Genomic DNA, 15,295 nt, shown 5'->3' on the forward strand with positions numbered 1-15,295 from the left:
AATATCTATGCCCCTATCTGTAAATTCACATCACTGTCAGCCTATGTTCAACTCCAAATTGCAAGATCACACTGCTGTATTTTTTCCTGCAAGGTCATTTTCAAGTCTTTTTCTAAGCCAATACATTAATTTGATTTGGTCCAATTACCCTATGTTTGCTGTAGATAGACTCATGGAATTAGACACAATGTGCAATTTTAAATCAAAAAGAACTGACATCACAAAATAAACAAGTTTCAAGCTTTTACCCCATTTGATTTCTTTTCCTGAAATTTTGTTTCACTATTTATCTTCCGTATTTGTTCATAGTCCTCCAATGCCATATTCAAATGACTGCTCCTAATCGGAGTTTGACAGACTTGACTGTGGGCAGTACAAGGAGCCATTGCAACTGAATCACATTCAGTCAGCACGAGAGCAAGGGTGGTTCGACAGTATCAGAAATGATCACTTTCTTAGCTTAGGACATTTAGGCGTTGAGTTTGGGAGAGGAAAGGGTGTGCAACACGGAGTTTGATTTCTTTCCACTAAGGTGGTTTACTAAGCTCTTTATATTCCTTTCTTGCTATTCTTACCCATGTCATGAACTGACCAATTAGTGTTGAATTTTCACTAATCTCAGATAAAACCAAACTGTCCAAAAATATTTTTCATTATGACAACTTCTATAGAGTAAAACATCTCAAAGCACTTCACAAGCAAAACTGAGTTATTACTGCACTTGGAGCCAATATAGGTTGGTGATCATCAGGTCTTTGGCGAACAGGACTACCACCAGTGTTTCGGATGAACTCAACATTATAGATTATGCAAGGGCAAACCAAAAGTATTGGACTTTTCACGTCCAGTAATGACAGAGATACAGATAACATTTTTGGCAATTCAATTAGCTAAAGTAGTGACAGGATGGACAGTATTACTAAGATGGTCTCTTCTAATTGAGCTCAAAGGTATACAGGTTCCTTCCAATATATCCTGCTGCTGCATAGATATCTGGGGTCCATGGAAAGCAGCAACTTCTGGAAATATGTCCACAGCTTGAGGACCCTCTGAGCAGCTACATATCAGTATTCCAGCTTAGATGAAACATCGTTAATGACTGCTCTGGGGAATACCTCTGTTCAGTCCACAAGCATGACCCCCAGGTTCTTGCTGCTTGTCATTTTGATTCTCTGCATTGTTCCCTCTTGGATATTTTGGTTCATTGCCTGCTACAATTTTTCAATGGAGGTCAACACAAGCTCAAGGAACAGCGTTTCATTTTCCATCATGGCACTCCACAGCCTTGGTTCATAACCTCTAGATGCTGGGAGAGAGACTTTTTGTTGGATTATGTATTTCCTATCCCTTTCACTCTGATAGCTGCTGCATAGTCATTCACATCTCATCTTCACACAACCTGCTTTACTACATACAAATCTCTTTGCCTTTTGCGCCATGAAATATTTAGTTATTTAATTTCTCCTGCCTTCTATTCTATCACTTACAACCCATTTTGTTCTTGCTACCCCTTCTCCCTTTCCACTGGCTCAAAACCTCTACATTTCCATCTTTCTTCTGTTCTGATCAAAGATCAATCAGAAACATTAAATCTCTCTCTCACAGCAGATAAAGGAGGGAATCTCAAGGGGAAGACTGGCTTGGCTTATTAGGAGAAAGGAGAATAATAAGCAGCAGGTGAATAATTAAACATTGCCCGGCACTTAATTGGCATTCACACCACACATCAGTCCAAGCCTGAACATTGTCTGGAACTTGCTGCAACTGTACACAAACTACTTCAGTATCTGAGGAGTTGTAAATAATGCTATACACTGTGCAATGAAAATACATTCCTGTCTCTGACCTTAAGACGGAGGGAAAGTCATTGATGAAACAACTGAAAATAGTTGGGCACTACCTGCAGGAACTCCTGCAGTGATGTCCTGTGGCTGAAATGACTGACCTCCAAAGATGACAACTGTCTTCCTTTGGTATGACTCCAACTAGTGGAGAGTTTCCCTGATTCCTAACAACTCCAGTCTTGCCAGGATTTCTTGATGCTGTGCTTTGTCAAATGCTACAGTGATGTCAAGAGCAGTCACTCTCACTTCCTCTCTTGAATTCAGCTCTTTTATCCACGTTTGGACCAATGCTGTAATAAGGTCAGAAGCTGAGTGGGCCTTACTGAGGTCCACTGATGTCAGTGAGCAGGTTATTGTTGAACAAATATCATTTAATAGCACTGTCAACAACAACATACATCACGGTGTTGATGATTAGAAAGTACACTGAATGGATAATAATTGGCTGGGTTGGATTTGTTCTGCCTTAGATGGAAAGGCCATAGTTGGCAGTTATTCACACTGCTGGGTAGATACCATTGTTGTAACGGCTGTGGAACAGCTTAGCTAATATGCGCACAGTTAGTTCTGGAGTACAAATCTTCAATGATATTGGTGGAATGTTTCCGGAGCCCAAGGCCTTTGCATTATCCTGCGCCTTCAGTTCTTATGGCACTTCTGGCTGAAGATGCTTGCAAATGCTTCAGCCTCGTCATTTGCACTGACGTGCTGGGATCCACCATCATGGAGGATGTGAATATTTGTAGAGCTGCTTTTTCTATTGAGTTGCTCAATTGTCTACTAATTCACATCTGAATTGAGCAGCTGTAGAGCTTAGATCTGTACTGTTGGTTACCAAATTAGTTAGCTCTATTACATACCGCTTATGGTGTTTGGCATGCAAGTGGTTCCTTGTTGTAGCTTCACCAGGTGGACACCTCATTTTGTTCCTGGCACGCTCCCTTACATTCTTTACCAAACCAGATTTGATCCTTGGCTTGGTGGTCATGGTAGAATGATCTGTAATACAGATTGTGGTAGGCCCACAGTGGCCATTCATTAGCAATTTGCTAATTCTGTTCAAATTCTACACCATTCAGTATAATTGCAGTGTCACAGATGATGGAGGGTATCCTCAATATGAAGTCTCCACAAGGATTGTGAAGGGGTCACTCCTACTAATTGCTGTCATAGATATGTGCATCTGCAATAGGTAAATTGGTGAGGAAAAAGTCAAGTAAGAGTTTCCCTGGTGTTGGTTCCCATACCATCTGTTGCAGAATCTGTCTTGCAGTTATGGCCTGGTCAGTCCTGGTACAGCAAAGGCACTCTTGGTTCTCATCACTGAAGTCCCTTACCAAGAATACATTTTGTGCCTTGCCACATTCTGTGCATCCTCCAAGGGGTATTCAAAATGTAGGGTATCTGATTCATCAACTTGTTGCTTTTTTGGAGGGGTGTTGTTCGAGCGGAGAGGTTGGTGGTAATCAGCATGACACTTTCTTGCCTATGTCTGACCTGATGGCTTAGGTTCCATGGGGTCCAGATAGAGGACTCTCATGGTAACTCTTCCCTAAATGTATACCACACTTCCACCATCTGCTGCCCTGCTGTGGGATAGGACATACCGAAGGAAGATGATGGTGGTATCTTAGATGTCATCTGTAAGGTATTATTCTGTGAGAATTATGTCAGGCTTTTGCTTAATTGGCCTGTGATAGCTCACCCAATTTTGGCACAAAATCTCACGATTAAAATTGTCTTGGGTTCTTCACTCTCTTCCACTTCCAACTTATAGACACTCATGGCTATTACTTGCTTCCTCTATAATGAAGACTCATGCAAATATCTGTTCAATTCATCCACCATTTCTTTATTTTCCATGATCAATTCTCCAACCTCACTTTCAATAGGACCAATGCTAACCTTGTTAACTTTGCTTTTTCAAATTTTTTAGATATTCTTGCTACCTTTTTCTTATATTTCTGGCCATCTTTCTCTTGTACTATAATTTTTTGCCCTCCTTGTTACTACTTTAATCATTCTCTGATTTTTATATTCTGTCCAATCTTATCATGGGTCACCTATCTTAGTACAATCATTTGCTTTTCCTTCAAGTCTGATACCAGCTTTAACCTTGGAATATATTAATGTCACGTATTTTGAAATATCTCCTTAAATGGCTGCCATTGTATCTCTTCAGGTCTGCTTTCATGACCTCATAACTGCCCTTATTTATATTTTTAAAAATAGTCTCAGACCCACTTCCTCTCTCCCTCAAACTGAATTCTTGCTGCTACTTAAGATTGCCTTCACTATGAGATCATTAATTAATTGTCATTGCACAATATCAAGGCTGCTATTAATCTGCTGGCTGGTTGGTTCCAGAACACAGTGTTCTAAAAAACTATTTCAAACATACTCCACAAACTCATCTAGGCTACACTTGCCCATCTGATTTTTCCAGTCTATGCAGATTACAATCTCCCATGATGATTGCCAAGGCCTTCTGACAACCTTCCTCTATTTCTTCCTTCATATTTTGTTAGGTAACTCTACACCACTCCCATACATGTGGACGTGCCAGTGTTGGACTGGGGCGGATAAGGTCAGAAATCAGACAACACCAGGTTATAGACCAAGAAGTTTATTTGAAAACACAAGCTTTCAGAGCCTCACTCCCTCTTCAGGTGTTAGTGAGAGAGGTAGTATCCGACAGAATTTATAAGTAAAAGATCAAAGGGTCACACCACTGATCAGGTTGTAATAAACAAACCTAAGATGCTGTTAAATCTTCAATCAGTTAGAAGGTTTTAATTGATTAATATGTATATGTAAATCCTCAAATTCCTTTCAAGTCACGGTCCTGAGAGAACTAAAGGTTTTATCAGTGTAAAGAAGAGGTGACATTTTAGGACAGACAATGCATGTTAGGTGTGAGGCTTTGTTTAGAATCTGTTTGTGTTTTGGTTTGGAGTCAGACTGGTTTTATTTCTAAAGTAGGAATTTATAAAACACCACACTAACTGACTATCTATAAATTGTGTGCTTTTTGAACAAAATAGGAATGTATCTGCAAATACAAATTGATCCCATAGATCCACAAGTGTGTGTTCACACATGGAGGGGATAGGGGGGCAGAAAGACAGAGGCAGTGGAGGGGGAAGAGGGGGGAAGAGAGAGAGAGAGAGACACACAGTGTGTATGAGAGAGGATCTATGTGAGAGTGAGTGTGTGTATATGTATGTTTGCATGTGTTTGACTATGTGAGTGACAGTGTGATGGGGTCACCTGTAGTGCGACATGAACCCAAGATCTCGGTTGAGGCCATCCCCATGGGTACTGAACTTGGCTATCAGCCTCTGCTTGGTGACTTATGTTGCTGTGTATCCCGAAGTCTGCCTTGGACAACGTTTACCCGAAGATCTGAGGCCGAATGTCCTTGACTGCTGAAGTGTTCCCCCACTGGGATGGAACATCCCTGTCTGGCAATTGTTGTGCAGTGTCCATTCACCCATTGTCATAGTATCTGCATGGTTTCGTCAATAAACCATGCCTCGGGCCTGCAGCATATGAGATAGACAACGTTGGCTGGGTCGCATGAGTATCTGCCGTGCATGCTGTGGGTGATGTTCCCATGTGTGATGGTCGTGTCCATGTTGAAGATCTGACATGTCTTGCAGAGGTTGCCATGATGGGGCTGTATAGTGTGTGGTCAATGTTGCCCTGAAGGCTGGGTAGTTTGCTGCGAACAATGGTCTGTTTAAGGTTTGGCAGTTGTTTAAAAGGTAAGAAGTGGAGGCGTGGGGAAGATCTTGGCGAGGTGCTCATAGTCAGTGACTGCAAGAACATGGCGTAGTTTCTCCGCTCCCGGGAAGTACTGGACGACGAAGGGTATTCTATCGGATGTATCCCACGTCTGTCTTCTGAGGAGGTCATTATGGTTTTTCGCTGTGGCACATTGGAACTGGTGATCGATAAATGAGGCATTGTATTCTGTTCCTAAGAGGGCGTCCTTCAACACCTTCAGGTGTCCATCTCATTCTCCTTATCCGAACAGATCCTGTTTAGGCTTGGGGCTTGTCCGTAGGGGATGGCTGTTTTAATATGTTTAGGGTGGAAGCTGGAGAAAGTGCAGCATCATAAAGTTATCCATAGGCTTGTGGGAGAGTGAGGTATTGAGGTGTCCATCCCTGATGGAGATGCGTGTGTCCAAGAATGAGACTGATTCTATAACAGTAGTCCATGGGAAGTCCAACAGTGGGATGAAACTTGTTGATATCGCTATGTAATTGTTTCAGCGATTCCTTGCCATGAGTCCAAAGGAAGAAAATGTCATCAATATATCTGGTGTTCAGCACTAGTCGGTAGTTCTGTGCAGCAAAGAAGTCTTGTTTGAACCTGTACATGAAAATGTTAGCATATTGGGGACCAAATGTGGTCCCCATAGCTGATCTGTGTGTCTGGATGAAGAACTGGTTGTCGAAGGTGAAGATGCTGTGATCGAGGATGAAGCGGATGAGTTGTAGGATGGTGCCTGGAAATTGGCAATTGGTGGTATTGAGTACTGATCTATTGGACTATAACCTGGTGCTGAGAGATTTCTGGTATTATTAACTTACAGTCACCTCTCCATCTTTCCCCAGTCCTTCCTAAATGTCCTGTGCCCTTCAAGATTCAGGTTTATGTCATCCTGCAGACATGCATCTGTAGCTGAGCCAGCCATCCTCCATAAAACATTCAAGTATAAGTCCCTTTAATTTAAGGGAGGACAGGTAGAGGCTGCACATGGGGGAATGACCAGGGTTAGAGTACACAATGACTTTAATGGGATAAGGGCATTAAAAGATAGTGATTACGGTAAGAATGAACAGATGAACAGGAGCAGAAATGTTATAATGAATGGATGGCCAATCATTTGATAGTTATTCTATGACTTTTTATCTATAAAGAGCAGCAATCAGAACACAGCAAGGATGCATTCAGGATGCCATGAAACCATCATCAGTAAAGCAGCACTGCAGCATCGCCCGCTTTTTCTAATACATTAAGGATATTAGTATTTAAACCAAACATTTAAACATAAATAATATTGCCTTCTCTTATAAGACAGCACTTGTACCTATCATTAAGGGCAACAGTATTTTGTTAACTACAGGAAAATCTAATTTTTTGGAAGGGGGGGGTAGTGGTGTAAGGTAGTGGTGGTGGTACTGATAAATTTAAAATTTTGTTTTTAGTCTTTATTTGGGCGATACAAAATTGAATGTGTTGACACATTTTCTTTAGCTGTGGGACTTCTACCTTTTCTAAAGTAAGTAAATGCTCAAAAATCTGAATTATGGCCAATGCCATTAGAAAAATCTTAGTAAAGCATCCTGCCCCCTTTAATATCTGATCTTGTTCAGTCTTACCCATCTTTCTTCCCTGAGAGATTAGCTAGCAAGACATTAATAGTCTACAAATTTCAGATTTATTTTCTGACCAATTTTCTTTCATCCTTATTATGCAGAGGAATCTCAAAAAGATTCCCTGCACCAACCATCTCATTGTAGCCATGATCTAAAGTAATTCCAACTCATTTATGATGCTCTGCCACTTCATGAACAAACACCCCTGCCAGAAGACAACAAAACTAAATACTGGTTTTAATTTGATCAATGCTGAACACTTAGTAAGACAACCACATTGCAGCAGTTAAATTCATTTGTTTGATAACATTTCATGCAGTCAAAAATCTAAATGACTTAGGATTCCTTTACAAGTTTTAATGTTCATCAGCTTCCTCCCTTTCTCAAACCAATGTTTCAGAAATCATGAAACATATTCATAAATAGACAAAGCACATGTGTCTAATCCTCTGAGTAGACCTACAGATTTCCTGACACACAACATTGGAAAACAAATTTCAGAAAACATGTTTTTATAAACATGGAAATTAAATATGAAATAGCTAAAATCTTATCATCAACCACAATTCAGAATGCATTTATCTAGGAAGTTTGTGAGCACAAGTAAAATTCAAATGGGATTTGTTGCAACAGAAAGACCGACATCTGCAGCGGTTTTCATAAAGCGCAACACTGTCTGAAGGCAACTTTCACTCACAATTTTCTCTGTGTTTGCAGTTTTGAAATTTAAAGCTGCAGTATTACCGTGCTCTAAATGGAAATATAATTTTATGAAACTCTAAGATCGTCTTTCTTAAACAAGGATGCCTGAAAGGTTGCATTGCTCAATCTGGGTGCAAGCCTTTATTAGACACCTGACTATTTGGAGTGCTTAGCAGCAAATATTATAAATAGAGCAGATATAACCATGCAAACCTGACCACGTCTGAAAAAACTAGGAGTTTTTTTTTTTACAGTTACTTTGCTTTTTGTATTACTGATTTAAAAATTAAGAGATTTTAGATTGTCAGATTTTAAACAAGGTAAATTTGGTCAGTGCAATAAAACTTGAAACCACTGAAATTGTATTCACCTACTTAGAAATGCTGCTATTATTTTTAAACTGTCAAAACGTACTTAGTCGCAGTCCATTTAATTGAAAAAGCTTTGTAAACATTTTACACAGGCGGTAGTATGTAAAATTAGATGCCATAGAGCTTTTACCATTTTAAATATAACTTGTTCATGTCACTAGGATAACACGGCTTAATTTAGAAACAAAAACCCAAAACGAACGTAAGATAACTTAAAAATCTTGAGTTCATTGCCGATATCACACAGTCAATTTTGGTTTGACATATGCTGAAGCATCTTGAATCTATTTTGACTTATATACAATTTAAATAACATTCCTTAGAGTTGGCATGATTATCTTTTGTACAAGATATATCTAATATTGTATTATCCTAACCCTCATTTTGACAATGTAACAACAGCAGACATTCCATCACTGGAAGACTGCTACAGAGCTGTGTCATAGACCTCCTGATGGGTAAATCTATTGTCTCTCTCAGATTCAGCTTCTGAAACAGGATCATGATGCTGTTTCATTTGCTCTTTTACATCCTCTTCCAGATCTGGTGGCACAATTAATTGGTCTTCTGGGTCTGGTTGTGCTGGCGCTGCAAAATATCCACATTTTTTCTTTGGTGCCTCTGTAGCCACTTCAATGATATTGTGACTTTTTTCAAGAGGGACCACAGAGCCATTCGAAAATTTCTTCGCTTGTAGGTTCGATGCAGAAGGGGACTTCTTCAAGTCATTTCCTTCCTTATTTATTGTTGATAATGACCCACTGTTCATACCATTTTGTCTCTGTACTTTTAAATAAGTTCCTGAATTATCATCCTCGGACATGCTAACAAACAATCCCTCATCGCAGGCTTGTGAAATAGTGGAGTTTCCTGGAACTTTGAACTGGAAACAATGGATATCCACCTCTACTTCCAGTTTGCTGCCATTAGAGATTACTCCTTCTACAGGTTGATCATCATCACTATCAAGGCCATTATCCGAATGGTTGCTTGAGAATGTCGCGCTGGAAAGTTGCCGCTGGAAAACACTAGTGGAAGAGCTTGGATGGAGGCTACAACGACGTTCAGATCGAGTGAGTACACCACCCTCCAGACTTGCAGCTGGCTGCTCATCTGATGCTGTAGATCCCACTTCACTGCTCACCTCAGAAGCAGACATCTCACTGTTAAATTCAGATGCTATGCCACTACTTGATGATGGCGTGACAGAATAGTGAGCACTATCTTTTACTATCATGTTAACAGGGGCAAATATACCTGGACTAGGTATAGGAACTCCATGTACCTCACACGTACAGTTGTCTTCCCCAACACTCAAGTACACCACAACAGCTCCAACATTGTCATGGCAACCATAACTCTGGGCAAGTGTGCAAAGTTTTTTAGCTGCAGCTAAAGGATCAGGAACATTCCGAACAGCTTCAATTGCCTCAGCATAGGACAAATATTCCCAGAGCATCTTGTTGCCCAAGATAAGGAATTCATCTTGAGCAGTAAGTGATACAGTATGAACGTGGGGTCTTGGAAGGACCCATGGGAAAAGGTACGTGCAGCCCAACAGACGTGTACAACAAGTAACACCATTTACTTTATTGTCCTAAGGAAAATAAACAAATATATATTAATCACACACATTTTACTATGAATAAAACAAGATAATAAAATAAACCACACAATTCATGGGATATTAAGAACTGCAAGACTGTTTTGAATAACATAACATAAAAACACGAAAATATGTTATACAGTTTCTAACATTAGCAACTTGTATTTACTTGCATCAGTTATCACAGGCATAAAACAAATTAAATGTTACAGCGTACCTCAGTTATAATGGCTTTTTGCTGTTTCACTCTTTCCAGTTCCTCAACACAATGTTCAAGACTGAACACTTTTGAAAGTGGCAGCGGCTGTCCATCTCTGCATAACACCACTTGGCAATTACCCACATTGGCCACCGTAAGATTGAAGTAGCTACTATGATCACTGGGATCACGGTGAATGTGACATAAAACAGCTGAAGAACCTAGCTTCTGCCCCACCATTCCAAGTTTTCTTAAAAACAAAGCAAGTGAACAAAATGTTACTAGGACACTGGAACTTTAACTTCTTTATTCAATTTCCTTTCTTGAAACAAAATGATCAGATTGTTGCATTGAATTCAGTAATGCATCGCATTTTTGATCACAAACTATCATATCCTATTTAGAATATTCAACCTTAATACCTAGAGGGGAAAAATATGGAAAAATATGAAATAAGCAGAAAATTACATCAATACAGAAGTAATTAAACATTATTTTTGAAAGGTTGATAAACAGTAATGATATTTTTCTGTATCTGTCAATAACTAAACTGATTAAAAGTTAGCGTCAGTTCGTAGGACGATGGTAATATACACTGGGATATCAATAGAGGTGGGAAGCATCAACAGGTGGTGTGATTAAACTAAAAGCATTCTAACATCTTCCTCTTGACAATTGGAACTCTGGACAAGAAACATAGTTATTCTATGCATTATTGCATTGGTCACATTGGCATTTTATCAACAGTCGCACGAATGGCAAACTTATATCAAATTTCTATAATCTTCATTGATAAACTACAACAGAATTGTCTTCCATTATATTTCATTACACGAATAGCACTTTGCAACTCTGCATCTTCTATGTTCTGTTGCAATATCCTATCTTGTTAGTGTTAGTCAACTTATATCTTTGGCACATGGTACATAAAAGAACTGACCTTAAGAGCACCAGATTGAGCACTGAAGGAAAGCTGTCTTTCTGCATTTAAATAAGGCTTGGTCAAACCAGACTTGGAGTATTGTGTGTAGTTTTGGTATCCTTCCAACTAGAAAGATATACTTGCCATAGATAGATGTAATTTAGGTTCACCAGACTAAACTTTGGAAATGGAGGGATTGCCTTATGGAGAAGGATTAAATAGACTGGGCTATACAAGAATGAAAGGCGATCTCATTCAAGCATAAAACATTCTGACAGGGCCTTGACACAGCAGGTACAGGGGAAAGGTTTCCTTGGCTTTGGGGCCTAGAAATGGCCAGAGGACGGAAAAAACGGCAGAACATTTAAGACAGAGATGAGGAGTTATTTCTTCACTCAGAGGGTGGAAAATCTTTGACATTCTCTGCCCTAGAGCCTGCGGGGGCTCAATTCCTGAGCACATTAAGACCAAGATCAACAGATTCCTACATATTTGGGACAGTTCAGGAAAATGGCATTGAAGTAGAAGATCAGCCATAATCTTTAATGATTCCTTTGTGAAGATTACAGATGATCATGATGTTTCATGATCACAAGACTTCTCCATTTAGGTACAGTGAACAGGTGAAAACTGGTTTGAGACATGGTAACTACAGCTTTCTCACCTGTGAGAGACAAGGAATGTATGAGTCATGTAGACACTGTCCACGTTGGATTGCTGCAATTCTTCTGCCAACACATCTCCCACAGTGCACTGCAGCAAGCGAGGAATTTCCAAATTTTTGTCACCATCAAAAACACCATATAATGCTTCAAGGTTATCTCCAAAGCTATCTAGGGCAAGAACTGAAAGGCAGAGTCTGGAAAATCCAAAATATGTGTTTAGGAGTGAGCAAGAATTTAATTCAAATGCATAATTTAACAGAACAAAAAAAAAGTGTTTTTCACATGCCTATATACTGCAATATAAATGTGACATGACATCAACTTGAACTGATCCCAGAACTGAATGCTGGCAGTTGGTGGGTAAGAAAGTCTTTTTTGTACAAATCTGATTTTATTTCTAATTAGCATTTAATAGAAATCTACAATTTAAAATTTACATTCCCACCCTTAAGCAATGTTTAACAAGGCCTCCTTTGGAGCAGCAATCAAGCTTAATTAATCAAAACAGCAGCTCAAACCAGTTCCTCCGTAACTAGGTCAGCCAGGCCCCTTTTATGTTCGGAACATACAAATACACTCAAGACTAAGTACCGGTGGTTGTGGGGAAGAAAGTCTTAATTGTATACACAAATTTAATTTTGTTTGTAGTTAACATTTCACTGTAACCTACAGTTCAAATCCTGAAGTTCCCAGCTTTGAGCAGGATTTTATCAAGGCGTCCACTGGAAGAGCAGTTGGACTTAAATGGTTCCTCTGTAAGTGGATAAGAAAGGCCTTTTTTGTTAGGAGGATACAGATTATCCAGCTTTATGTAATTTACAATAGAGTACTGGAGTTGGGTGATTAAGGGAGTGGCTCTGTGGCTTTGCTCTTCTAACTTTTCAGCCTCCAGTAACTGATTTTTACTCTTCGAGAGGAAAAGGTAGTAATTTGGTTAATATCTGGTAAATTATTAAGGTTTATTATATTTCTAAGGTTCATCATTATATAAGGTTCACCTTTGGTGATATGTTATTGAAATATATAACAACGTAAGTAAATAAGACTATAAGAAATAGGCCATTTGGCCCCTAGAGTCTGCTTCATCATTCAATAGGATCATAGCTAAGCAACATTTCTCATATCCACTTAACTGCCCTTTCCCTATAACCCTGGACTGTTCAAGAATCCATCACAGCCTTAAATAGACACAAGGACTCTGCACCCACAGCTCTCTGCAGAAAGGAGTTCCAAAGATTCTCAAGCCTCGGAAGAAATTCGTCCTCATCTCAGTCTTAAATTGGCATCCCTTTATTCTGAGACTATGCCCTCTGGTCCTAGACTCTTCCATGAGGGGAACATCCTCTCAGTATTTACCCTGTCAAGCCCCTTAAAGATCATATGTGTTTCAATGAGTTTACCTCTCATTTTTCTAAACTCCAGCGAGGAGGGTCCCAACTCATTTGATAAGCCAATTCCTCCAAATCAGGGATCATCCTACTGAACTTTCTCTGAACTGTCAGCAATTAAATAGTATCTTTCCTTAAATAAGGGGACCAAAACTGCTCACAATACACCAGATGTGGTCTCACCAGTATCTTGAACAGTTGCCACAAGACATCCCTAATCTTATACTACAGCCCCCTTGAAATAGGGGCCAACATTTCATCTGGGACTTAAACCTAGGTCTCCTGGCTCACAGGAAGGGACACTACCACCTTATCACAAGAAGCCTTTTCAACGAGCTCTTAAATACAAGGTCCAACAAGCATCATATTTTCTCAATTGATACCAGAACTGTTCTGGTTGACCTTTAAAGAAACTTAAATTTCTAATCCTGACCAACATGGATAAGAAATTGGCTGGATGACAGAAAATAAGAGTAGTGATTCATGAACTTTTTCCCTGATTTTGGAACCCTTGCTCTTCCAGATATATATTAATGTCTTGGATGTTGATATACAATCAACATTTCAAAATTTGTGAAAGGTACAAAGTTTGAAAGCATTGTGAACTGTCAGGAGGGTAGCATATAACTTCAAAAGGACAAACATAGTTAATAGAAAAGGCAAATTGGCAGATAAAAGTTATTGATTTTTGTAGGAAGTTTACAGAGGGACAAAATAAAGAGCACAACTTTACAGGGATGAAAGAGCACGGGGCCTGGGTACGTATGGGCATAAGTCACTAATAGCAATAGAGCAGCTTGGGAGCACAGTTAATTTTATTAACAGGCATAGGAGAACAAAAGGAGGTCATTTTAAACTTTCGTGAAGTATTGATTTGGACTCAGCTGTAATATTCTGTCCAATTCTGGACACCACACTTTTAATAAAGATGCAAAGACATTAAAGCACAAAAAAATTCATAAAAATGGTTCCAGGGATTAAGAACTTTAGTTACATTGATAGATTACAGAAGCTGGAAAAGTGTTTTACTTGGAGAAGAGAAACTTGAGAGAACATATTATAGTAGTATTTAAAATAGTACTAGGTGAATTGTTTATTAAGCGCTGACACAGCATGACAGACCTTATTCTACGCTGTAACATTTCTGTGATTCTTTTACAATACTCCAGCTGACTCCTGATTGGTGAGCTCTAAAAGGTTAACCTTCATCAAATCCACATCAACTACTGCTTATTAGCCCATGCTTCTCCAAGTGAGAAAGAATTTTGTCCTCAACTGGTCTCCAGTCATTTTTCCCATCACTGGTGTCAAAGAAGTGTCATAATTAATGGTACAAGAGGTAGGTTTTGGAGAAAGTTCTTTACAAAGTTGACTATTGGAATAAGGATTGGTTAAGGTAGAGACCACTGGAAATTTTAGATGAAAAATTTAACAAGCATTTGAAACAAAGAAAAAGTGGAATCGTAGTTTAGCATTTTCATGCAAAGTGTGGCACAGATATTAAGGGACAGTTTCCTTGCTATGTGAACTTTAATGGTTCTGAATGTTTTTAAGTTATGATATATTAGTTTCTTGATCATTGTTCAGATGCCAAAGAGTTTCGTTATAGAGTTTTTGGTTTTGTTGCTGTCAGAACCAATGTTCCCTCCAGGCACCATGCAGGAAACAACCAGACCATGGATTCTTAAAAGGACTGCGCAGTGCAAGGGAGAGAAATTAGAGACAGCACTGGTTAGAACAACTGTAGTATAATGGGACAATAATTCCAATAGCATGAATTATCTGCTTTGCCCACAATACTAGTCTTTTTTAAATTCCATGTCACAACAAAAGGAACATGACAAATAATTGACAATCATTTTGCTGTATCTACAACTGGAAATTCTCTAGTTTACAATAGTTAACAAGGTGACTGGAACACACAAAAAAGTGATATATCCATCTTACCTTTATAACCTTTAAGTCTCAGTAAACAACTTCCAGTTCCAGTTTGTATTACATCTTTATTGTAACAAGAAATTGCAAAGCACATCACAGAGCCAATAACAGATAGACTAATATAACAACTACAAGAGAAGTGCTCAGTCAAAATTATACATTTTAAAGAGGATTTGAAAGGGATGAAAGTGACAAGACGGTGGGAGTTAAGCAGGGATTTACTGAGAAATGAAGTTGCTGGGAAAGCTCAGCAGGTCTGGCAGCATCTGT

The 15,295-nt window shown here is 39.1% G+C and overlaps 1 protein-coding gene across 4 annotated transcripts in view; it reads right to left on the reverse strand.

The window, feature by feature from the left end:
- Positions 1-5,236: 5,236 nt before the first annotated feature.
- The window catches only part of LOC109911732 (PH domain leucine-rich repeat-containing protein phosphatase 2-like), a 120,726-nt gene continuing 110,667 nt past the window's right edge, over positions 5,237-15,295 (reverse strand). For all 4 annotated transcript variants that reach the window (XM_020511109.2, XM_048605567.1, XM_048605566.1 and 1 more), the window contains 3 exons: positions 11,699-11,893; positions 10,131-10,362; positions 5,237-9,904 (listed from right to left, as the gene is read on the reverse strand). In XM_020511109.2, coding sequence (XP_020366698.2) covers positions 8,735-9,904; positions 10,131-10,362; positions 11,699-11,893 — 1,597 coding nt within the window. In that variant the 3' untranslated portion in view covers positions 5,237-8,734. The remainder of the gene's footprint in view (positions 9,905-10,130; positions 10,363-11,698; positions 11,894-15,295) is intronic.

This window comes from Rhincodon typus, chromosome 15 (genome assembly GCF_021869965.1).
Source record: "Rhincodon typus isolate 14 chromosome 15, sRhiTyp1.1, whole genome shotgun sequence".
In the NCBI taxonomy this organism is placed as follows: domain Eukaryota; kingdom Metazoa; phylum Chordata; class Chondrichthyes; order Orectolobiformes; family Rhincodontidae; genus Rhincodon; species Rhincodon typus.